This window comes from Terrapene carolina, unplaced genomic scaffold (genome assembly GCF_002925995.2).
Source record: "Terrapene carolina triunguis isolate 2854851 unplaced genomic scaffold, T_m_triunguis-2.0 Scaffold84, whole genome shotgun sequence".
NCBI lineage: Eukaryota > Metazoa > Chordata > Testudines > Emydidae > Terrapene > Terrapene triunguis.
In genome coordinates this window covers 6,806,332-6,832,950 of record NW_020664435.1, presented here as the reverse complement: position 1 = coordinate 6,832,950, position 26,619 = coordinate 6,806,332, and the positions used below count along the sequence as shown (strand labels likewise).

The 26,619-nt window shown below is 40.5% G+C and overlaps 1 protein-coding gene across 3 annotated transcripts in view; it reads left to right on the top strand.

The window, feature by feature from the left end:
* The window catches only part of RARB (retinoic acid receptor beta), a 288,982-nt gene that overhangs the window by 147,763 nt on the left and 114,600 nt on the right, over nucleotides 1-26,619 (top strand). The window contains exon 1 of one of the 3 annotated variants that reach the window (XM_024214545.2): nucleotides 19,509-20,008. The exons of the other annotated variants lie outside the window; for them this stretch is intronic. Coding sequence (XP_024070313.1) covers nucleotides 19,981-20,008 — 28 coding nt within the window. The 5' untranslated portion in view covers nucleotides 19,509-19,980. Of the gene's footprint in view, nucleotides 1-19,508; nucleotides 20,009-26,619 lie in introns of those variants that run through there. 3 annotated transcript variants of the gene reach the window in all.

Sequence of the window (26,619 nt, the reverse complement as noted above, 5' to 3'; positions counted from 1 at the left end):
TCTCTGTTGTAGTTTTCTTTCCTTTGCCTCCCTGCTATAATTTCCCATCACACTTGGTAATTGATTGCATATTTTCTTGAGGTACATTTCAACAGTGCAGCCAAGCAATTAAAATTGTATTCTGTACATTCCTTACAAAGAATTTAAACTGCATAGTGTAGGTGATGTTCTTGAAATCAGGCGATAGTTTTAGGCTTCCATTAATATTTCCCTTGCTAAGAAAAAGCAATATTTCTTTGTACTGACCTTGCTGCCACCTTTCTTCTTCACTTTGTTGCTATAAGAAGTTGCTGTTTTGCTAGAAAACTACTAACTGTGAACTCCCCTTGTGTTTAGCCATCAATTATTTTCATACCTTCAGATTCAGTCAGAGTCTCGGAGTAGTAGAGGAGGAAGCATAGATACTGTAATGTAGTTTTTTAAAAATTACTGTTTTGTTATCTGATCTTGACATAGTGCTGAGAAACATAGATGGTAAACAGTGGCAGTGTTTTAACACTGTAGTTTCAAGTCTGAGAAATTACAAGTACCAGTACGCATCCCCTATACTCTGCATTAAAGAGCCTGCAGGATGCTTCTCTGCTCTGACACTGATTAAGATAAATGACTTGGCTATCTATCAAAATGTTTTTAACACACTCTTTGACACTTCAGTGCAGCATTAGCTATAGAATTATGTCTGAAATCTTTGTTTTCCAAAGAGTTCAAAGCTGCATAAGAATAAATGTAGCTTTGCCTTCAATGTTGTTTATCCAGAGGGAATTAAAGAAAAAAAAGTTCTTAAAAGAAGTGCCTGGTGGATTATCATATTTATGACTCTCCGCAAAACTTTTTCTCAGAATATGTATGGCATTAGTTCTTGAACCAATAAACCATTGAGAAAAGACTTGTAAAAATCAATAACGATTGGCAACTATATGGGTTCAAATGTTTAACATCTTTACAATTCAAAAGAATTAAACTCAGTAAAAAAAAAAATCAACATATTTTATTTATTTTCCCTTAGCTACTTTCAAAATATTTCTACATTTGAGGTCGCAAGATATGAAAGAAAACCTATTACTTGAAAGTTCTTCCATAACCGTAAGAAACTAAAGACATTTCACTAAAGATGTATTCTCTAGTTACCATGATTTAAACAGAAATATAAGTTTAACTATGGTAATAAAAATGCTTTGAATCCTAGAAATTTTGCCTCATTAGTAAGCAAGTCCCATAATATAAAACTTTCACTGGAAAAATATTTTTCATCACATTCTGATAATTGTTTAAATAATTTGTAAATAAAGTGTAGCTTTTATCTGCACTTTCCTATACTTTTGTTATTAACTAGAAACATGTTCTAAAAAATGAAAAATGCTGTGTTTGTTCTTGAACAAATTAAACATAGGATTACCCTTATCAGAATGGAAGAGTGGTAAATATGTCATTTGCCTAGGGCCAGCGATAAGAGACAAGTGTTGATAACAGAAAAGGTCAGCTAATCAAAGAAACTCATATTAACAAGAGTAAATAAAAAATACAGAAAAGTGCTTTCAGGAATTGAGTCTTATAATTTTGTAAGGAATACAATTAAACTTTACTGCAAGGCAACTTAAAATCAGGCTGAACCTGAATTATAATTTGTTTGGCTGTAATTTGAACTGACTGTTAATGACACTCATACTGGAAAGCATGTTAGCTGGTTACTTTCTAAATAGTGTTCAGTTAATTTATGTAGCATTTTTTTATTCTGAAAAAATGAGCAAGTACTCTAAATATGTGTTTGTGTGTACATATGAAAATATGCACACATATTTTAATTTATTAAAATTCTATTGAAATATAAACTGTTTTATTACTTATATGAGGTGCTGACAAAGAACAATTTTGGGGTTAGGGGAGTGATACGAAGAGCACGACTAAAGTTTGCTCCAGTGCTGTAAATGTAACAATGACAATGGTTAATTTCAACCACAAGTATTTCCTGACTCTCTTTTCCTATTTAGACCTCTGCGGTTTTGTGTAAAGTAATCATAGCCGAGATTCAAAAGTATTAGGTACTTGGTAGGATTTTTAGGGGGGGTGGGGGCTCAGCAATACAAATGATGCACCTGCAGCAGTTGATTTAGGCCTTATAAATGCTACTTTGAAAGAGATGAGGAGTCTGTAGTAGGAGGTAAATGGATGTTAAGGGAATAATGCATGCATATTGCAGACTCAAAAGAGCCCAGTAACAATCCTGAACAGCATCAATGCTGCAGCTGAGATGCTGGAAGAATTAATCCTTGTTGCATTTAATTTAGAGTACTGTATGTCCCCAACTTCCGCACATTAATTCCATTGCAGTTCAATGTGCAGAATGCAATCCTGTAATTTTATGAATTGTCCTAGCCTATGGAAGGTCTGCAAATTGAAACAGAAGGTAAGACGCAGTCCAAACATGACTTGTGTTTGTACACTATTTTTCCTTCTCCCATTGGGTAGGTTTGCAAATCAAGCATAAACCGTATGTATTACACATGTGTGCATGTAAGTATATATGTTTAAAAACACACACACAATATATATATATATAACTACTGATGTTTAAAAATTCATTAATATATTATATATATATTAATAATATATATATAATATACACACACACAGAGGAATGTATATATACATTGAGTGCTTACTATTTTTTTCAAAATTAAAATATATGTATGTATATTTTTCATGTGGATTTAATTTTATTGTAATGGATTAAAGAGAAGAAATAATTCATTTACAAAGAAAGTAATGGACTCAAAGAAAGGGAATAAAACTGATTGATTGAATTTTTAAACATCAGTAGTAAGCACTCCTCTTAACTCTCTCGAGAGAAATCAGGCCAATATATCAAAATCAGACAAGACTAGATTTGAAGAGGAGAATATAGACGTTTAAAGAGGAGAATATAGACTAAAATTAAGATTATAAAAATGCCTCGTTTGTATTTTAAAGTACAATATAATTTTCAGCTTCCCTGTTGCACAGCTTCAGTAATTAGCTACAAAAAAATCAGTAGAGATTGAATAACTTCTGTTGAAACATGAAACAGCTGAATAGCATGGAAGCAAGGGTGCACTCAGGATTGGACCAGACAGAACATGAAAAAGGTGGAATGGCTGATTTCCCCTTGTCCTAGAAGATCCTATAAAAAAAAAAAAATCTTCATGTGATTCATTTAACAGGTGACCTCAAATGAGAAGGCCCAAAACAGGAATAACCTAAGCATTCATATGAAAGCAGTGTTTCAACAAGTAATATAGAAAACCACTATTAGTCTAGCACATTTTGTTACATTTACAAAAATAGAGAACTCAATAAAGATAAAATTATGGGTGTACACATAGGCTGCAAATACGATCAGTATAATTCCTGTAGTATATAGTCCTTACTCAAGGGAAAGTTTCCAGTTGGCTTCCCTGGGAGGTTTGGCTGAGTAAGAACTGGAGGTGTTAACCTTCAAAAATCTTGTTAAAAATTAAATCCAGAAGCATAAAATTTACTTCTAAATCCCAGGTTGTTGTGAAGTGTGGATTGGGGGAGGTTCTTGTTCTCTGCGGGCACTGGAAATCCTAGAAACATCTGTGCCCAACAAAGAGCTCAGTTCCTTATTTTCTTTCATCTTTCTGAATTTAAAAACAAACATTTTGAAGTGTGGGACTTGAAATCTGCATTCCCAAGTATCAGATTGCTGCAGGTGCGTTTGGTAAATCACATGCTGGCACCAGAGAAGGCAAGGTCTGTTCGAAACAGGTTATTCTCTTTAATGTTTGTTATAAACTTCACAGCGAGATGGTTAAGAAGGAGTGGTTATGTACTTTATTTAAAATATCTGTGCTTGATCTCCTATGGTTTAATCAGTCTACAAAGATAACAAGTAAAAGCATCTGTAAGATGTAATGAAATCTGTCACGGTGTTCCCTGAATTTTACTTCAAGCATCAGATTAAATTATTTCTCATCCTCTGTGTTATCCTGGCTTCCTTACCTTCTCTTGAAAAAGCATGGCATGAATATTTTTTCGGAATGAACTGAAACTAGAATAACTGATCCTGTATTTTAGCGTCTGATATAGCAGGCCCGATTCAGTCCCCAGCATGCAAACTATGGCTGAAGTGCACTGCTGTTAAAAACTCTTGAGGTTGCAAAATCTGAGAGGGATTCATTGGTGTTACTGGTGTAGAATAAGCTTGGAGCAAAAGTGAAATATCTGTGGGTGGTTTTCTATTTGTGTAATGGGCCTGTGTAATAAAGGTGCCCCCAGGCAGGGCAAATCTGAGTTTGTGCACTGTTGCCAGGCAGTTCTATACCAAAATGGGAGGGAGGAGACGACAACGTTTTAGAAACTGGAGTTAGTCATCCTTACATCGCGTGACATCACCACTTTCCACTATGTGAGTACACTTTCCAGAAGCCGTTTACACAAGCCATGTCTCTTAACCATGTCTGGCTCATGCCTGTGCTCCCACCCTCCAACCAACCTCTGCTAAGGGTCTTTACACTTGGTTACACTAGTAATGAAATGCACCAGCCTGCAAATTACACTTCCATCTCACTTACATGCCCCAGGTGACTAGTTTGCTCATGTCTAAGTTACACACCACCCTCTCTGCAGCTGATGAATTGAACCTGCATTATACAGGAGGATTTTAGATCTTCTAGAATAATGTTGAAAGAATAACGGTGGTTAGGCCCAGCGCAGTGTCTACATGCTCTGAAGCACTGTGTGCTATAGGGCTCCTCTGCCTTCTGCTCTGTGCCACAACATCCAGTCGTACTGAAAGCTCCAATTGAAGCATGGAACTGTGGTGAGTTTCTGCATCACAGTCTCATCGATCATAGGGATCAGTTTTGTTGAAAAATGTGGTCTCCCTCGCCCAAGCCCTGCATGGAAGGAGGGAATCAAGAATTGGTGTCAGTCTGGGAACACTGAATTTGAACATGCAACTGATGGGGGCTAAAATTAGTCATGGCTTCAAAGGGGTTTCCATATCTCCACTAGCTGTTGTGCTTTGAGGACACCAGTGTATGTATAAAATGGCCAGGAAACTGGAACTTGAGTAAATAGATTTTACTCTATAGAATCCAAAGGCTCTGGCAGCCGTTGAAAAGGAAGGTGGGGCTGTATTTTCCCCTTCCTGTGCTTGGATATTTTTTATTATCCAGACTTTCTGGGACTGAGTAGGGCTGCCTAATAACAAAGCCTGCATAATACAAATGCCTAAACAAGCACACCATCTCGCGTAGGCTACTGTACTGTGAAAATCCCCAAACTTTGCACTAAGCATTTTGCTCCTGTAGATTACAGGAAGGTAAGTGAATGCCTAATACAAAATATGGAGCACTCTGCCTCTCCCCCTCCCCCCATTTCTATATTACTGTGTGGTGGGGAAGCCAGACCACCCTCATGCCTCTTATCAATGTTTACTCCTTAGGGAAGCTAATATTATAACCACTTCCACCAGGATACACTGCTCAAAGTTATTATCCTGTGACGTACCAAATCCTAATTGATTTTTTACCTGTGCTCATACTCAGCGAGTCCATATCCAGGCAGTGAGACCCATACCACTGCTTGCTGAAAGCCAAAACCTCATCAACCAAATGGAATTGCAATAATATAAGATGCGAAATGCATGAGATTATTATAACCACACAATGGGCAATCCAGCTAACAGAACAAAATTGTGCTGTAGGCACTAATATAGGCAGGAAAATGGGCACATTTAGATATAATGGTGGGTAAAGCAGGAAGAGTGACTGGTGTCTGGTGATGCCATGATATCATCTTCAAGGGTGGGGCTGTTAATCTGGCCCCATTCCTGAAATCTGGCATAGGCTGTGATGACCAATGTCCCTTGCTGGCAAGCAATTTAGGATTGGAGAGGGGGCAGTTACTTGATGGAAAAATGCCCATAGGAATGCATTAACAGTATCATTTTGTAAAAGAGAGGGGAAAAAGCTGGAGAGACATCATGAAATTTATATCTAATTCATTTCAAAACAGCTAACTGTAGCTTCAAATTCTGCCCCCTGTCAGTTTTTGTGGTTTTACAATCATATTATCCTATTTCTTAAAAAAAAAAAATTCTCCATGCTATTGTGTGTGAAAGCCCCACTCAAACAGCAGGCAAGTGCTGTTTACCAAGAGCCCTATTTTGCCACTTTATTGGCATTAAGTAGTACCTTTACCCCAGGAGTAGTTCCATTGAAATCTTTTGTGAAATAAGCAACTGTGCAGGCGAAACAATTCAACTGACTACAGGTATCCAGAAGGGGCTGTCACATGCACAAAGTAAACTAGCAAAATAGAGATGACTTTTCTCCGTGTTCTCTTAAGTCAGCTATCTTCATTGTTAGTAAAACATTTTTGAGATAGAAGTGTAAATTTTAAAGTGTCTCTTTTAAAATAGTCTAAATACTGTGGATGGTCCTATTCGTCTGGCATGACATGCTTTCACATATTTCAGAGGCTTTTCAAAAACAGGAGCCTAAAGTTAGGCTCCTAAATCCATATTTGGGTACCTTAATAAGTGGCCTGATTTTAAAATTTGCTGAGCATTCAACAACTCCCATTGTTCTCAACGTGTTTGAAAATAGACCACTTATTTGGGTGTCCAAATATGGATTTAAGAGCTTGATTTTAGGCTTTTATTTTTAAAAATCTTGGTTAAAGGGCTTTCCAAAGCACATTAAAAAAGAAACTGATATACAAACCAGCCACTGAGATGACTTCATCCACCATAGAAATGCAGCCACTTCTGGGGCAGAACATGGGCTCTGTTTAATAGCACATCGTAAATTGAGAAGGCAAGAATACCTTGTCCAAACAGAACTGCAGATTTCAACAGCAGAAATATCAATTTGAGTCCCCCAGGCCATTTCTCTAATAATTTACATTCACTTCCTTGCATTTGTCATCTCATGAGTGTCTATATATCAGCGAGTTTCAAAGTTTTTCATTGTGCTCTGCATTTTAATATAGACATTATTTTCTGCACACATTCTGCCCTTCCATTCACAACCAAATTTACCACGCCTCCATTGGCAATGAAGTAAAATCCCTGTGGTGACAGGAGCCGTTGTTTACTTGGAAAAGTAATTGTAGGAAAGTGATGTGTTTTTAGCTGCCTTTAGTACATTTTAGCAGTTAGAAATAAGAGAGAGGAACCGGCACCATGTGACTAGCCAGCCCTTTGCAGACCACCACAAGTATTCCACAAACTATAGTGTGAGAATTTTTGTGCTATACATGACAGTCTGATAAAGACATTATGTGGCTTAGGGACACTTGCCCACAAAGTTAATTTAGTTGTGCCTTTATTTTAGAAGTGGGCAGGGAGAAAGGTAATGTCCTAATACAAGCCCTTATAACTAACCCGCTTTGTTTTAACATTCTGTTTGAGTTTTACAGCCTCTTAAAATACTTCTGTTAAAAGAGGAAATTATCAATCAGCATGTCAATATGAAGAATCTTGGATACGGGATATTTATACTTTCCCCCCCTGATCTATGGCATATGTAAAATTGAAGGCAACTAAATATATACATGCAAATAAATGGAAGTTGTATAGATTTAAATAGGTTAAAGCTGAATGAGCATTTATAAATATACAGATTGTTTTGGATCTTCACCAGTAAGGATACATTGTTAAAAGTCCATCCATAGTTTGGAGGGTTTTCCATTTTATGCACTTTCCGTGATTTAAAAAACCCTACCACCTCGCAGGATCCTAGAGTCCAGGCTGCAGCCCAAGCCTGGAAGTCTACACTGCAACGAAGCAGCCCCTTAGCCGAGCCCCATGAGCATGAGTCAGCTGTCATGGGCCAGCCGCGGGTTTTTAATTGCAGTGTAGACATATCCTTAGATAAGATTTTTTTTTTCTTTTAGACTGCTGATCCCATAAGCAGTCCATACACATAGATCCCATTGATTTTGATAGGAGTTCTGTGCATGGAGTGCTTGTGCAACTGAGTCATTAATAGGCTTATGTATTTTGGTTATTTATATTAAGTAGTGCTTAGAGCCCCCAAACAAGATCGGAGTCCCATTGTGCAAGATATTGCGCAAACAGATAGGAAGAGATCATCCCTGCCCAGAAGGACTTAAAATCTAATAGACAAGATATACATGGTGTAGGAGGAAAGAAGGAAGAATTATCCCCATTTTAAAAATATGGAACTGAGGCAGAAAGAGTTTGTGACTTGACCAGTGTCATACAAAAAGTCCATGGCAGAGCCAGGAATTAAACCCAGATTTCTTTGAGTCCTAATCCAGTGCTTTAACCACAAAACCATCTATCTTATCTTTAATATACAATTAAAGTTGTACCTCATTCAGCAAGCATATAAGCAAATAAACAACCAAACTAAAAAGCTATTGATTCCCATCATTCAATATCTGAATCCATGGTCAAGGTTGCAAAAGTTCCTTCAACAGTCTTTCCATTAAATTAGTGGCCCAGAACAAACTGTTTTATTCTTTCTCGCCATGCCTCACTGGTAGTTTAGCAGAATGTCAAATAGAGGCATCAGTATCTTATGGAAAAGTAGACAGTTGATCTTTCTTCAACACCAGTGACACCAGAGTCACACTTCTGCTAAGTGGGAGCAGTTTTCCTGAACCTTGCAAGTCGGCTTCAGTGTTTTGGGACCTGGATATATTGTAAGTGTAACTTTTTTTATTTACACATATACACCATTCCCAGAGGTGTTCAAACAGCATGCAAGCAATCCCTTCTTTCTGGAATCTCGGCCCAACATCAATACCCAGTTCCCAAAGAAAAACTGTCTCAGGAATTGGCTCTAATCAGAGACCAAGAGAGCAAACTCTCCTGCTGCTTGCACAGCTCTTTCTCCAAGGTCCACTGCCTCTTCACATAAATATGCATAACAAAAACTAAGAACACCACACCATGTCTTCCCAAGATTGAACATTTGCTCGCACGCTAACACTAGGAAGCTTGCAAGACTGTATAACAGTGCCACCTAGTGATGTTTAGCAGAGCCAGACCATTTTTGGGTACCACTGAAATAGGCATCTTAGAAGAAGATGGATGCTCTCCTAAGAGAATAGTAGTCTCCAATTTTAGCTTGGGACAGAGAGCAAAGATAAAAGAGAAAAGTCTTGCATGTGTCGTCTTTTGACTTTTAAGGATGAGATCCTTAAAAATTTTTTAGCAGTTGCTCTTACTTTTCTCCCTGAGGCCTGAGAAAAAGGAGATCTTTGACTTTTGATTTTTTTTTTTTTTGAGAAATCTTCTTAGCCACCCAATAGGCTCTCTAAATATTATAGGATCCTCTTTACTGTCCAGTTTGAATACCTTTGGGACCCAGTTTTCAAGCATGGCTAAAGGTCCTTCTGCCCCATCACACAGATGTTTTGCTATAATGTGGTCGGTCTGTGTTTGAAATCTTTGTGCTCAAAATATTATTTTATTTTTTGTTTTCGTAAATGAAGTATTTTCCTCAAGTCCCCACTCCCAATGCAATTTGAGAGCACCTTTGACCTGCGTTGTTCTAGTCGCATATTGCCACACATGTTCTCCATGCTAGTTATGTGAGCTGCCAGTCTCTATTTTTGCTTGTATTACCACACTCAGTTCTCTGAGACCCTGTAGATTTATCATCTCTCTAAAGTTTAAAAGCAAAGAATTACTCTTCACTCAGCAGCAGGACATCTGGGCCGATTCAGATCCTGTTGTGTCCTCTCCTTAGCCACATCCTTTCCTTTCCTCGTGTTTTGGGCCAGATCCTGCAAGCGTTCTGTGTACACAACACTTTGTGACTGAAGCATGAGCACACGGAGGGCTTGTTAGGAGATAGCTTCAAATCCCCATGTATGATTTTGAAAGTGCTGAAGTGGCTGTATGACTCGTATATAATGTACATGTGGAGCTCAATCACAGTATACCTGCTCTGCTCTCTAGCTCCACCCTCCCTTGCCCTCTAACTAATCCTAACTACTGTGCATCGAAACGTGCAAATGTTTCAGAATTAGAAAATAATCTGAAAACAAGAGCGGTGGTGGAAGTGATGCAGGTGAAATATGTTTCAATTAAATCAGAATATCATTTACTTGGAACACAAACATTTGCTTACAGTCACCCCAGTTTTGCCCCATTTTTCATAGCCGATGAAGATTTCACGTGATAACCTTTTTGGAATATTAAAGCTTCCAGGACTGAATTACCTTTGTTTCTTCATCAAAGTCCATAATTATAAAAGGCTGCTGTTCCTTAGGCCATTTCAGCTTCAAAAAGATTTTTAGGGCCTGGTCTGTTGGAAAGCTTGGGGGTATAATTAGCTAAAATGGAAATAGATGCAAGTGAAATTTAGTTCCTGATGTTTTAATTTAGTGCAGTACTGCCATGTGTTATTGAAGAGAATTCTTAAAGGCAAACATAATTATTTCATTATGGTCTTCAGAATGCTTTCATTGGCCTTAATAACAAGAAGCTGCATAAGGAGTCATACATTATAATTAGCCCTTCTTATATTTACATCAGATAAATAACAAATAATTGATGAAAAACAAGTCTTCTGAATGGATGATTTCACACAGAGCTCTGGTTACAGTTTAATGATAAAACATTTCTCTTATTGCTCTGCATTTTAATTATCTAGAATTATTACTCTAGCAGAGATGTTGAAGTATTGTTGTTTCCATGCATTTCATTAGATTCACAACTAATTTATATGAATCTGAAGCCAAGGAAAGGTGTCTTTAGATGGATATCACATACAATAAATTGCCAGCTTTATTAATTTTAATAAGTTACATTAACTTATTAAAATTACAAACATTTAGCTCCAATTTAGTGATGGATTTTGCTTCAGTTGAAATCAGTGGGAGAGGAATTGTGACTTTTTTGTATTCTTTCATTTCCTGATTTAGGACCAAAACTGTGCTGTTCTTACCAGTTGGAGTCAGGAAGTGAGTGTGAACTGCGGGATTTGGGTTGGTATTTTCAGAAGAGCCCAAGAGGGAGTTAGGAGAACAATTCCCATTGACTTCACTGACAATCAGTGGGATTGGTGTTCCTAATTCTCCCCAGGAATTTGTGACACTCCTTGGCCCTAAGAACCATGCCCTGAAATGCACATGTTGTTGATGTTGTTTTTTAACCACCTGCATTTACTGATCCATGTTTTACTTTTTTTTTTATTCTTATCATTGTCCATTTTACAGTCTCGTGTGAAAATTACTTCAGTTTTTCCTGTGTCTTTTTAAAGCGTCTTATACATTTTTCCTGTGTCTTTTTGAAGCGTCTTATACGTTTATAAGCTCTTTTATGTTTCATTTTTGTAACGAAACATATTTCACATGATTCATTCCTCAGCGTGTACAGAACACTAATTGTTGTTATTGATTTTGAATTTCACAACCATTACAAGTAACCCAGATGAGTGGCGGATAAAGAGTAATAATCCATGGAGTTCTGGAAGTGTTTCATGTTTGTCTCGAGTACTTTGCGTGATCAATATTAACTGCCCCATTGAAACTAACTGCTGTATCAAATAACAGTAAATCAAATGAATGTGCTTACAGATTATTTATTGAAAGCTTTAATTGTTCACTGGGGCCTTGCTTATCTGAGGGAACAATAGAAGCTAGTGATCAGACAAACTAGTTTGCAGAGCCTGGGGATACCATCAGACAATAAGATGGCTCCTGTCTATAGGTTAAGTGAGAGTTTTCTAAATCATGCACCAGCCCATATGACAATTATCCATCTTGGCCATCCTTGAGCAATTGTGTGGGGAGAATTTTTCCAAAGAGCTTCTCTTTGTTTCGTGGGGCACTCCTTTCCTTGCTAGCAGCCATTTCAATCTGTCTAGGTGACAGGCAGCATCTTGTCTGGAAAAAGAACAAAAATAATTTTCTGAAATTTTCAAAAGTTGTACTGACAGAAACCCCCAAATAAAGGGCTCAGGGGGAGATTTGCCTGCACTAGAATTGTAGGATCAAATCCCAGGTGAGGAAATAAATGGAAAATATACAGGGCTGCTTATTTTATGAAAATTCTATGTGGGTAAATCAGAAGAATGCTTGGCACTTACAATAGTGCTTCACATTTGCCAGAGTTGTGCAAGAATTAGCTAATTAAAGGGCACTTCTGTTTAATTATTCTTAAATAATTAAAGAGCAGTTCTGACAAATGACTCTAAAATGCTGTCATGGGATCTCCTATTTATTGTATCTTAATAATTTCTTATCAAAATTGCTCAGATTACAAGTAAAAAGATGTTTTTATTTCTGTCAGCCCCGAGCCCCTTCATCTTTGCTAGTTCAAAAACCTTGGCTTGGCTGTTGTTGGGAGGTTGTCTGTGCTTCTCTCTACCCGCCTCCTTTTTCCCTGTGAATAACTGCATTAAAGACCTCAACCACTTTTCAGAGCTTTCCTGAACTGCACAGGGAAATTGACACGATTCTTGACATATTGACCACTTTCCACAATGTTCTGAATAGCAGTAGTGAAATTCACTGGAGTCTTATCAATTATACTTCTCTGCAGTTTGGGAATGCTTTCAGTTTCAGCAGAGGCACTAAGGGTATTGTTCTGCAAACTCAGGAAGACATTATTGAATTGATTTGTGTTCAAAAAGCTCTCTTTCCAACCAGGAGAATTAGAAAAGTACTTTTCAAAATAAGCTTAATTTCTGCAGAAAGTGATGGCTTAGGTGCCCCGTGCATGCTGAGAAAAACTTCCTACTATAGAGAGTCAAGTTTTGTGTTTGTGCTTTTAGTATATAACATTATATTACAATACACATAGAAGCGTGTAATGTAATATAGGATAATAATACATTTTAGAAACACCTAAAATTACTTAACATGGCTTTTCCATATATAATATCATAGTTAAAAATCCATATTTAGGGATATTCTAGGACTAGAAGCATGTGCATCCCATTTGAAAGAGTAAATCTCCCCTTTCCAATGGCATAAATCATCCTTTTTTATCCTTAAGTTTCCCAAGACATTGAACCTTAAACTTGTCACTAGTCCAGGACTGTATGTTGCTAGTCTTGGTTGGGCCAATGGAATTTTGTAAGGAAATTCCACATTTGAAGGGCAAGAAAATATATCTCTGTCACAATGTTGTGTCAGAAGTGTAGTGGCAATTTGAAGCTATTCAGAAGTTTGGATTATTGTAGGAGGTTTTCAGGAGATGAACTAGTGGGCAAAGAAAAAGTGGGACAGTGTCAAAGATGCATGTTAATGCCAGTTATCTCATGGACATCACCATCTCATACGTGGTACAGTGAATGTATGTGTGCATATACTATACTCTCTTCCCTCCTATATGAGACTGATACTGGCAGGCTAGAAAAGCCATTTCAGACCATGTGCTGAAGACTGTATGGAGTGCTGCTGGTCAGCTTTTTGACTCAGAGCGGGTGGACAGAAGAATCCATTGCAGAGAGAGAGAGAGCAGGAGAATAGTCCCTCTTGTGTGTCTGTCTTTTCTTCATACTTTGTCTGTTAGATTGAAAAAGAAGTTAGGAGCTGATGTTCTAATCCCAGTATTGTCAAGGATTTACTTTGGAACTCCGGATAAGTCATTTATAGCTCTCTGTGCCTTCATTACACCGTCTGTAAAATGGGGATAATACTACTTAGCTATTTGGTGGGGTTGTTGTGAAAAATATTTAATGTCTATAAGATACTTTGAAATGTAAAGAGGTATATAAATACGATGACAGTGGTGCTGAATTTTGATGAGGGAAAATTTGGTAGAATCCTAGCTAGTCATTTTTCAGGTGACTTCCCCAACACATTATCAATCTTTTGTATAACAAGTATGTTATTCAAAAGTTTCAAGTGGTCTGAGTGCATGTCCACTTCAGTTTTATGAACCTGAGTACTGCATTTGCTCCATAGTATGAATATTGGTGCTATTCAGTTAATAAATATTCACCCATCCTGGCTGTTTCTGTCAGCATCAGCAAGCATCAACATCAGCAAGCTTGGAGTGCAGTACTATAGCTAATGTACTTCTAATTCTTGACCTGGTGATTGACCAAAGACACCCCCTCTTCTTAGTAAAGCATATGAAGACATAGAGAACAACAGCAGCGTTTCCTGCCTCAGGGTGTGTGGTGGTATGTGTGACTGTGTGAGAGTTAATTTTTCCCAGTATGCTTCCGATGCCTTTGAAGTCTAAGGGATAGCAGGGGAATTTCTGGAGATCACACCAGAAAGAGATCACACCCTCCCTCCTCTCACTTCCTCAAGAAGAAAGAGTTCCCGTATGTATGTTGTGGATTCTCTAATAGATAGTTGTCCTTTCTTCTTCCTACTGCACTTTGGCGCTTCTCTCAGAGTTCAGAACCTGTGCAGCTACACTGATTTCTGACCACCATTGGCTGAAGTGGGGCTGTTTCCACATGCAGACATGCCCAGTTGGTTAAACAATTCCTTTATTTTACCAAGGTCTTGTCTACATGCAAAAGTTGTACTGCTTTAACTATATCCAGATAGCTAAGCTGTACAACCTCCTCCCCCCCAGCATGGATGCAATGATACTGATAGAAATGTGCTTATACTGGCATACCTTATTGCTACTGGTATAACTGTGCCTACATTAGAGGTTATATTGGTATAACTATATTATTTAAAAAATTACACCCTTAACATATTTACTCTGGTAACTAAGTGTAGACAAGGCTTACTATTAATAAAACCCAAACACTATAACACTCCTGAGCAATGAATTATACTGAACAATGGGCTGTTGCCTGATAAACAGTCCTTTCTTTTGCAAATGAGTATGGGCTGTCAGCAAAAGAGCAAACTGCAGAGTGAAGGGGACTTACTCAGGAAAGGAACTCAGAATGGGGAAAATTGCAACAAACTGTCAGACTTTTCAAGTGAAAGCTGGAAACAATATATTTTTAATAAAAGGACAGTTACTCTAATTGCTGCACCCTACTGTTCAATTTCTTTTTATGCCCCTGTTCATTAAGTTCTGCATACTCGCACTTATTATTTACAGATGTATTCATTTTCAGCTTGCTTATACAAAACGTGCTCTGCAAAAGGTAGTGAGTGAGGCTACACTCACCAATTGGTAAGTGTTTATTGCTGCCTGTAATATGCAATTTTTAAAACAAACAAACAAAAAACAACTCAGTTCATCGATGGAGGCAAGCCCTATATTCCCTGTGAAAAGTGAAGTAATCTTACTGCAGCCTGACTTTAAAGGTAATAGGCGGTTTGTAGTGGATTGATGTCATACAGTGTAATGAGGCACATACCTGCTCTTAAACATTTTAATTTAGGGATCTAAAGGTGCAGCAGTTCAGCTTCTGCAGTAACCCATTTAAACAGCTGTGACGCAGTTTCTAATTACCCTTGTAAATGGCCATGCAAAAGAAGGTATATGTAACAGTGTGGCTCACCCCTTAAGGGCTGGGGCTAGCCAACCCTGATTACAGAATGAGTCACACCTGGGAGAGAGCAGAGTAGCTCTGTAAGGAGCAGCAGAAAGCTACAAGGAGGAAGTGGGCACCTGAGCTCAGGAAATTGTAGAGAAACTGTAGGGAGTGTTGCTGAGATGACCTGAGACCAAGGGAGGGGGGAGCTCCTGTGGGGAAGGCTGCAGTTAGAAGGCTAAGTTGCAGCTAGGAAGCACTGGGAGGATGGGCTGTGACAAGAGTGGGACCAAAGAAGAGCTCTGCCTGTGAGAGAAGACACCAGAGCTAAGTATGGGCTTTTATGTCGTGATGGGCAGTAGTTTGGGACCCTGAGGACTGTTGAGAACTATTTCTGTTACTAAACTGGCCCCAGCAGAGGTACTCTTAGTCTTCTGTTACTAAATGAGCCGCAGGCATGGGGGTGTTGTACATGTGGAAGCTGTGTGCAGTTCTTGGAGCCCATTAAAAGGGGCAAGGTGCCTATAAAGCAACCCCTTGGTTGGAAGGGGTGCTCAGTAAATGGCCACCCTGCTACTGTATGTAAATCCATGTCATCCAGCAGAGTCCCTGCAATCCAAAGGATGATCTGTTTTTTAGATGCTTCTGTATCTACCTGTAATACTACTTTGATCACAGCATTAGCGTTGGTTGAGTCAGTGTATTGATTTCAGGATTAAAAAATACCCCAATGTTTAACACTTCCTACGGTAAACAGTCATAACATTTGAGAAGTAAAATGGCTTGAAATATTACCTAACAAGTCCATTTTACTACTTTTATGATTAGAACACTACAGTTTTATTTTTGTCTAAGTGATACTGGACAACTATGTAATGAATTAAAGATATTAAAACTCCCATATTCTCTCTGGCTCCAAGCCAGGATAAGAGGCATTATAAATAATGTTATATGAGGACTATCTAGGAAGGAATTTAAACTATATTTATGGTACACATGTTAACACCCAAAACTAATAAAAACTTATACTGGAGATTAGATCCAAAGAATATATCCCTGGTTTAAAGTAGTACTCCAGATTATTCTGTTTCATGCTTAAAATATGTAGCCTTCTTAGGAAGAACTGATACAGATACAGAGCTTTTGAAGATAAAAGAAAAAGGCTCCAAACATTATAAAACATTTATGGTTAATAGAAAGAGACTTTCTTACATGGAGAGGGCGGGGGGAGGTGAGATGGGGAATCTGCACCCTCTAGTCACAAGTCCATTTCCCTTGTGATTTTAGTTTATCATCAAAGATATTGTGCAGATTCTTCTCTCATTTAGATGGCTGCGAATCAGGAGTAACTCATCAAAGACAGTGGAGCTACAACTGTGTAAAACAGGTGTGAGAAGATAATTGGACCCATTTTATGTTTTAAATGTCTTGTCCTGCATTACCCATCATCTGGTAATTGATCCTGCAGGGAAATCATGCTGAATTTGGGACATCCTACTCCTATAAAGGCCATTGCAATAGACTCTAATGTTTTAAAGTACAAAAGGGCCAGATTCTCAGCTGCTGTAAATCATTATAGCTCCTTGGACTTCTCTGGAGCGACACACTTTATTCCAGTTGAGGATTTGGCCCTATGAGGTCACCAGCGAAACTAAGGACGAGGAACTGGGTTGTGGGCTGCTTATTAAAAAATAAAATCTTATATATCAATAGCAACACCACAAAATTGCTTTTCATAAGATATCTTTTTTTCAACTTTGTACAGGTTTAGAATTAACACTTCTGAATTGTGGCACTTTTTGTGATCTGAGCCAGGTTAAAATCACGGCGGGGAGGGCAACAACCCTCAGAACCAGTATGTTCAGGATTTTTTTCCATTATTTTCCATAAAATTTAAACTTTCACTTCAGTTTTTTTTTCTTTTTCCTCTGTGAAGATAGACCCCTCGTTCAAACTGATGAGCTGCTGCCCTGTCAGCTCAGCTTTACCTGCCAGCCCATTGGCTCACAGGCTGGTGACCTCAGTGATGAACCTTTGTTGTTTACTTGATCATTTAAATAGCAAGAGCCACATTCTGCCTTCTGTTAAAATCCCATGCAACCCTATTAACTCCCCCATGATGGGCTGCATGCAGATTTTGTCCCTATCATTGGCAAGTCATGCCTACCTTAGAGAAATGTGTTCAAGTGTAACTGCATCAGTGTACTTACTCAAGGACAAAGCCCAAATGGAGATCTGCTGCACCATTGTAAATGTAGAAAACGGCTGTGGTATGTTACACTGGTATTAGCTCTGCTTTAGGCCAGGTTTACACTGAAAACTTAGGTTGACCCGGCTACATCATGTGGGGTGTGAAAAATCTACACCTCTGAGTGATGTAGTTAAGCCAACCTAACCCCTGGTTTATACAGTGCTAGGTCGATGGAAGAACTGCCTCTCAGAGAGGTGGATTAACTACCGCAGCAGGAACCCCTCCCGTCTCTACAGTGAGTGTCTGTGCTGAAGCGTTACAGCAGCACAGCTGCAGCTGTAGCATTTCTAATGAAGGCTCTGTTTACACTACAAAGTTAGCTTGACGTAAGTTGTGCGTGAGTCTACACTTAGTTTTGTCTCCCTCCTACGTAAATGCCCCATTACGACAATGCAGTAACACCACCTCCCCGAGCGGCTTTGAGCCATGGTCCATGTACTGAGGTTGACGCAATGTAAGTGCATATACTGCGTTACTTATGTTGATCCTAACGATCAACGGTGCTCCAGCAGCTGTCCCACAATGCCCAACATTGATCGCTCTGATCATAATTATGAACTCCACTGCCCATGGGTCCCAGAGACCTGAAGGCCCCTCCCCCCACCCTTTTAAAACCCCACCATTTTTTTAATGCCTTTTCTTGATTGTCCAGCTTGGCGAGTACACCTAGCAACTCTCCACTGTTGCATGCAACCACCCAGCTGACCGTGCCAGCTCCATGCTCCAGACTCTCTCTGGCATGGAGTACACAGGAGATACTGGATCTCCTGGGCCTGTGGGGGGAAGAGGCTGTGCAAACACAACTGTGCACCAGCCATAGAAATGTGGATAGCTATGAGCAGATTGCACAGGGGATGCCGGAGAAGGGGTACGATAGGGACCAGCAGCAGTGCCACATGAAAGCGAAAGAACTGCGGCAGGCATACTGGAAGGCCAGTTTTGCCACAGACCTGCTGCTTTGACAAAGAGCTGCATGCTGTAGATGGTGGAGATCCCACCACTGCCCTGGAGACCACTGTGGATATTTCCTGGGAGCCCAAAGGCCCTGGCATGAACAGTGAGGAGGAGGTGGAGGACGACGAGGAGGAAGATGGGGGACACATGATCAGGGGTTCCAGCTATGCTGCGAGTCAGAATCTGTTTGAGACTCCACCACAGTCCAGTCAGTCCCGGCATTCGAATATGGGCGACCCCTGTGCAGTGGAAAGATCCTCTGGTAAGTCTGTATGTTTATTTACCATTATTGTGATGGCATCCCCAACTTGACAGAAAACAGCTGTCAACTTCTTATTAATTTACTCATACTATAAGAGGTAGTGGTACAACAAAGAGAGGTAGCGTTACCTGCTTTTCATTCCACTCTATTGCTAGGTGGGAGGAGAGGGGGGGAAATGCGGAGCAGGGTTGTTGTTTTTTTGTTTTCCCCACAAAGAGGGATGTCCCTTGAATCCTCCTGAGAGATCTTGATGATGCTTTCATGGAGGTACTGGGTAATCCTCTGCTGAAGGTTTCTAGGGATAGCAGCCTTATTTCTTTCCCACGCCAGTCAGCCATAACTTCAGCAGGCACCATACAGGCTAGTAGCATATGGGCCGGGGCAGCTTGGGGATGCCAGCAGCAGCTGTGCTCGCTGTGCCTTTGTTACCTTCAGGAATGAGATATCAGCTAAAATCACCATCACCTGTGGAAAATGGTGCCTGTATACTCCTATTTTTGCACAACCAAGCAATTCCCTCCTCATTTCCCTCACGTCTGGCAGGCCATGCTCACCATGGCGAAGCAGAAGTGTCAATACACGTGTCTTGTTCAGAATTCCCTTCCCTACAGTTTTAAACCTTAACTTTCACTTTCTGTTGTCACTTGACAATGGTACCTCTGTTTTATCTGCAGCTTCTGCCGTTGCAGCCTTCAGGGGTTCCTCCTCCACATCTACAGAATGCTTGAGCTAAATAAGGAGGAGAAAGAGGAGGACTCTGGATGACCTGTTCAGTAAGATCCTGCAACCAGTGCTTCATCACTGTGAACAAAGGGCCTGGAGGGTGAACATGACAGAGAGTCTGGAGGCGGAAAGATCAGTCTCAGCAGGAAGAGGAGAGGAAGATGCACCAGGACATAATGGGGCTTCTTTGGCAGCAAACACAGATGCTATGGGCTGTTGTGGACGTACAGGTTCAACTATCAGAGGCTCGCCTCCATTTGCAACCCATGGAGAACTCCACTACAGCACCTCCCTACATCCCCCTCTCAATATTCCACGTGGCATCAGGGGCGGCATCCCTACCACTCCACCCCCTGGCAGGACATTAAGGACAACCACAGCTTCATATATACAGACCTATGAAAGCCACGGTTGCTGTATGTGCAGGTAAACTGGACATGGATGTTTTTCCCCTTGTCAAGTTCTGTTCCATTAATATATTAATTGTTTCTTTTAAATTGCACAGATTTTTTTGTTGCACTGGTTTTGTTACTGAATAAAATTCTATTCATTTGGAAAATAATTCATCTTTATTAGTTCACAACATATGCTGCAGAGTGCCTAGCAGTTCAGAAAGTACCTATTTGTTACTGTACCACGTGACACAACTCAAAGGATCAGTGACACACACAGTGTGTGGGAATCATAATTTTGCAGTGCTTGTCAATGCATCTATTAAATGTACAACAGCACTACATTCACAGATGTACACCAACCAGTGCACAATTCCCAACAGGGCCCAAAACAGCAGTGCAATCGCCACTCACTTCTCCGCTGTCAGTGCAGCTCTCATTCTGGTGTCCCTGCGCTGCAGGGCTGAGACGAGCTCGGCACACAGATCCAGGAATGTGGCCTTCTACATCTGAAAGTTCTGCAGCCACAACTGTCCTTCCCAAGCTTGCATTACAATGTGATCCGGCCAGTCAGGGCTCGATTCTCAGGCCCAGACTCGGCGCTCCATCATCTGCAGTTGCTCCGCGAATGCCACCAACAACCTTGAATTGGTTCTTGCTGTGTCCCACAGCAATCTCTCCTCCAGGAAATCGACATGGTCAGTTCCTCTTACAGCTCTGCAAATACCGGAGGATCATGCATCCTGTACTTGCAACACTCATGACAATAATGCAGAGCTGTGCAGGGTACATTCTTTTGTCAGGGGTGGTGGACAGCAAGGAGGGCTATGTGGGTTATGGTATTTTTAGAAAAGGTATGAAAATTATGGGCTATAGATAACATTATGGGATGGAGACAGTTGCACACTGGGAAATTGACCCCTTGCTCCCAGTCACCACTGCATGGCTCGTTTCTGCCTCCACCATGCATTGCCAAAACTTCCCAAAAGACAGTGTACTGGATGGTGGCAGGTTGCCCACTGAGGTACCTACCCATGGTACACAGCACTGTGCATTGACACAAGCACTCCTGGTGAGTACGCAGGGCAGCGACGCAAGGAGCCCAGTATGCATACGCACAAATGATATTGTAACTGCGGTGGCTTTATGCTGATGTAACTTGTCAACCAAAGTCTGTAGTGTAGACATGGCCTCAGTTACACAACTGTAAATGTTTCTCTAATGTAGACAAGGCCTGGGGGCTTATCTACTCTTAAAATGTTACAGCGGTATAGCTTCAGTGCTGCAGCTGCGCCACGTTAGTGTAGACACTGCCTACACTGGTGTGAAGGGTTCTCCCGGTGGCGCAGGTAAATCACCTCCCTGCGAGGGGGTAGGTAGGCTGTCGGAAGAATTCTTCCATTGACTAGCACTTTCTAGGCCGTGGGTTAGGTTGGCATAGCTACATCTCTTAGGGGTTGTGGATTTTTCAGGCCTCTGAGAGCCGTAGCCATGCCATTGTAAGTGTTCTCTGTAGACCACCCCTCTGAAAGAAGCAGTCTGGTCTCTCACCACCTTGGAGTAACTGCCAAACTTTGTCTCTGGATGAAAATGTCCCCCTAACCAGGCTTAGAGGTACTCTATTGGCACAATATTAATGTGCACCCAAAGGCTGGCTGGAAGCAGTCCCCTACACACCCTGTCTCCCTGCCTCACCATCTTGCACCAGTTAGGACCCCATTATGCTAGGTGCTGTACAAACCCTTAGGGAGGCACCATCCGTGCTCCAAAGAACACATCACTTATGACAACAAGCAAGTTGAAAGATGTAGGGAGAAAGATGCAATCAAAAGAAGAGGATGTTTTTAAAAAAAAAAAATTTTCAACACTTTTTTTTCCCCCAACAAAAAATTGCTATAATTTCACAGAAATTTTTTTCCTTTAAAATGTTCTGATTTTTCTGTAAGAAACCCACATCTGAAACTTTATTTTTCAAAAACCTGAATTCATTGGCTCTTCCAAAATTTCCTAGGAAAAAGACACTTTTCAATCAGCTCTAATCAAAAGTTCTTGTATTTCGTGACTGAAGCAGGTGTTTCTTGGCATACTGTATCAGCTAGAAGGGGGGGGGGATCTCTGTACTTGAAAATTTAAATCTGCTTAATTTCCTATTTTCTACTGTAGCAGTAGCAATAGATGCTGGTCACAAGGCTCCTTTTTAAACTACTGCAGCAAGTTCACATACATATCAACTGGTTGTGCAGTCAGGAGAAGCTCTTCATTTACTACTAGAGACACAACAGATACAGTTGCAATAATGGACAGTCCCAGAAATGCTTCAACGCTGAACCCAAAAAGCCAATGGTTTTAAGCATGGCTGACTTCTGCTCTCAAAATTAACTCTGAAAATGGCATGTTGGCCTCCCTGTTCAGGGGGTGTCTGTGATTCCTAGATCATATGTGCTTAATTTACAAGGAAAAGGTTTCTTTGCTAAGCTAGCCCTGCACCCTCAGCCCTGAATCTCAAAAGCAAGTTGGGCTTTTTGTGGCTTGTGCATCCCAATCACAAATAAACATTCTGCAGTACAAATCATGCTGTTTCGTACACCTGTATCAACCCCACTGACCTTAATAGGGTTTGTACAGGTCTTACAGCCTTGCCTTTGTAACAAAATCAGTGCATATTGACCTCTACCATGTGACAGGGATGTAACCTTATATAAGCTGACCTATATCAGGTTACTTTTTCTTTTATTTGTGTCTGAATTAAACTAAATTTTTAGCAAAAATGGAGCAAATTAAGCCTCCTGAATCCCTGTCTAGAAGCAACAGTGGCAGAGAACTGGAGAAAGGTGACCGTAGCGTTTACACATTTTCCTGGAAGCAAGTGGTAACAAAGAGAGATCAGGGTTGTATTCCTTGCTCTAAATCTTGCAAATCACTTAGCCAGATTATGGAAAGATATTTAAGAGCCTAAGGAAGCAGTTGGGTGCCACGGTGCTTTTGAAAATCCCACTAGGCACCTATTTGCATCTTTAGACACCTAAATACCTTTATTAATCTGTCCCTTACTTTCTCTGTGCCTCGTTTCTCCCTCTGTGAAATTGGGATAAAACTTTCCTATTTCACCGGGGGGCTGTGAAGATGAACAAAGATTATTAGGCACTCAGGCCCAGATCCACGTTGAAATCAATGGAAATTAGGATCCTAACTACCTGTGGGGATCTGGGCCTCAGATAGTACAGTACTAGGGGCCATATAAGTGCTGGGTTAGACAGGAGAGGGTGAAAGGTGAAATTCCTCAAGACTGCTGCGTATGGTGTGCCCAGAGACGTCGTAGATCTACAGTACATTGCAGTAAAAGTCTTAAGGGGATTTCAGAATCCTAGACAGTCAGTGATCATGCAAGAATGTCCCTTGAGAAGACCAGCTGCCAGGTGAGACCACTGACCACGTTAAAGCTGCACCATAAAGCCAAGTAATTGAATGTGACTATTTATCAGATCAACTAACTGGAGACCGTATTATTTGTGGTGTAACACAGAATCAGGTTCAGTTAAAGATAATGCAAGAAATGGACATGACTGGGCAAAGAACAATGAATATTTTCAAGGTTGCTGAAAACTGCATCCCAAATTAATGTGCTAATAAGCAGTGAGGGAACTGAAATGAATAAATAAAAGAGTAGGATAAAAGGGTAAACAAATGAGAGGCCAGATTTGTGTGCACTAAATGTGGAGGCAATCAGAAACCCTTCCCGTTGTGCTCGAACACACTCCTGTACTGGTAAGACACTGATCTTTATTTCCTGGCTCCACGCGCATGATATGGGTCAGTGTTACAAAAGGTTATCCTTCTGTCACGTGGTCGAGGCCAGTGAGTATCCACTGACTCTCATGGCTACTGTAATATGAGTCCACTGGCTAATGTTACAGCTTCGTAATTGGAACTTAGCAATTTTGTTGATGAAAGGCGTGACGCAATAAGATCCAGATCACTATCTCATAGCTCTGTTAGCTTTACTGGGTTAAAAAGAGTGGACAGAAAGGAACACTTATTTTTACCACTAAAGGCAGCAGATATGACTTGGTTTACACGCAGATGGCAGACTTGTTGAGTAAGAAGAAGCTGTTTTTCCAGGCTCACATATCAGAGTAGAACTGTAATCTTTTAAAATTAAGCTATTTTACTGATCTTTTTTCTGTACCATGGTGCCCTAGATCTACGCACTCTCTCTAGATTCAAAGACGGTTATCACAGTGTGTAAGACAGGTAATGCGGGCCCCTCTGTACTAACTACTTTAGCCCATATGTTATGTCACTTTAAAAGATTGTAAAATTATCTTGTGAGTAATGAGTCTTTCATACTTCTATCAGGCCTGGTCTACACCTAAAATTCACATCCCTGAGAGACATAGTTAAGACGACCTAAGCTCCAGTGTAGATTCATCTGTAAATTTTTCCGTCGACCTAGCTACTGCCTCTCAAGGGTGGATATGTTCCAGCGGCATAGCTGCAGCTATGCTGCTCCTGTGCTTGTAGTGTATTCAGACCCTAAGGCTGTGTCTACATTACAAAATTATATTGACCTAACTTACATCGGCATACAGCCACTGCAGTTATTAAATTGCTTGTGTGGCTCCTTGTGTCAGCAGTGCACGTCCTCACCAGGAGTGTTTGTATTGTCAGTGGGGGGCATTGTGGGATGGCTCCTGAAAGCCAGTAACAGTCGACGTAAGCAATGCAGTGTCTGCCTAATTACATTGACCACGACTCTACGCCAGTCAGGGAGGCGGTGTTACTAAATTGGCATAGAGAGTCACTTATGTCGGTGGGACCCAAATTTAAGTGAAGACACTTCCACAGATAGGTTGTCATAAGCTGCCTTATATCGACCTAACCCTGTAGTGTGGACCAGGCCTAAGACTGAGGTCAGAGTTTACCATGGGGTTCCCACTTTTCTGCCAGATGTAATGATACAGAAACCATCTGCACTCTTAATTGGTGCTTTGCTGAGGTAATTGTTGCCTGAGTGTACCTGCATATGCTAATTTAAAAGAGACAGTAGGCCAATACAGTTCTGTCGTCAGTTTAAAAAAAACATAACACTTGAACATCTTCACTATTCATTTGTATATCAAGCTAGTTGTATTGCATATCCTGGACAAGCTGAGAAGTTTAATCACTTATGTGACCCATCACCATAGTACCCAGTTACCAGGTGTTAAGTTTCACAGTTTCTTTTTGCTGGCCATTACACTAACAAATTTGTTTACATATTGGAATGAAAATTGGGCTTTACAATGTTCACTTTTGAATTTTGGTTTAAAAACACATATAGAACAATGGTGTAATCCTGGTGAGTAGAAAATTGAGAGAAAAATGTAAAGTTTACAAAATATTACGGGAAATAAGTTCTTCAGAAATATCTTTAAACAACTTTGAGCAGTGTATTTTGACATTCTGGGAGCCTTAGCCTACTCCTGTTGCAGTCAAAAGCTTCATCAACTTCAATGGGAGCAAAATTGTACCCTTGCTCAGAGTTGCTTTTGTAATGCAAGACTCTGGTTCATATTGTGCGCTAAAGTTCCACCCATTGATTCCCCATAATAGAGCCTAATAGTTTTTAAAAAATTGTGACGCTAAAGTGTGTTGCTAATTTCTTTTGAGTTTGTATTCCCTCTGCACCCAAAATTCCCATCTAAATCATGTGTAAGTGATGAAAGTTCAAGCCCTTTGCATTGAACAACTTTTTTTTGAGTTGTTGATATTATTGTGCATTTAACTTGATTTACTGATGATTACTGAGGCTTTTCAAGATTTATTCATCAAAACTTCTATTGACTGAGCAGGATTATTATTATTTGTATAACAGTAATGCCTAGATGCCCCAGCCAAGATCAGGGCCCAGCTCTGCTATTGATTGTACAAGTATCTAGAAAGATAAAGTCCCTGCCCAAAACAGCCTTAACAGGCCACTTCACCTTGTAGGGTCCCTTTAAATATGTGTTAACTACTTATGCTAAACAATCAGTTTCGCCTTGTATTTAGCTGTTACGCCGAGGGCTTGTCTACACTGGCAAGTTTCTGCGCAGTAAAGCAGCTTTTTGCGCTCAAACTGCAGATGTGTACACACTGCCAAGCCACTTTCTGCGCAGAAACTCCTCAGTTGCAACGCTGCAAAAAAACCACCTCCACAAGAGTCGTAAGGCTATTTGCACAGAGGCTCCAGCGCTCTATTGCCAGTGTAGACACTTGATTGCTTTCTGTGCTGTAATTGGTCTCCAGAGCTGCCCCATAATGCCTCAAGCTGCCCTGGAGACATGAGCCCCTCCCCTTTCAGAGCACCATTTCTGACAGCCCTTGCCCTGCTGTGCTGATCTGCTCCGGGACACAAAGCAAACCATTAATGTGGAATGTTCGAGCTGTTGAACACAGAGGCAGGTGTGGGTGTGGGGGGAGGTAAGAGAGAGACAGAGAGAGAGATTGCTGTGCAGAGAGCCCAGGGATGGAGGCGGGGGCTGATGTTGGGTTTCCCCCTCCCCCTGCCTCAGGACTGGTTGCTTCCTGCTGCTGTCTGAACTTATAAGACAGCATGCTGACATACTCTCTGTCCCCCAAAACAGTGTCTCTCTCCCCGTCTCCATACACATACACACTCCCCCC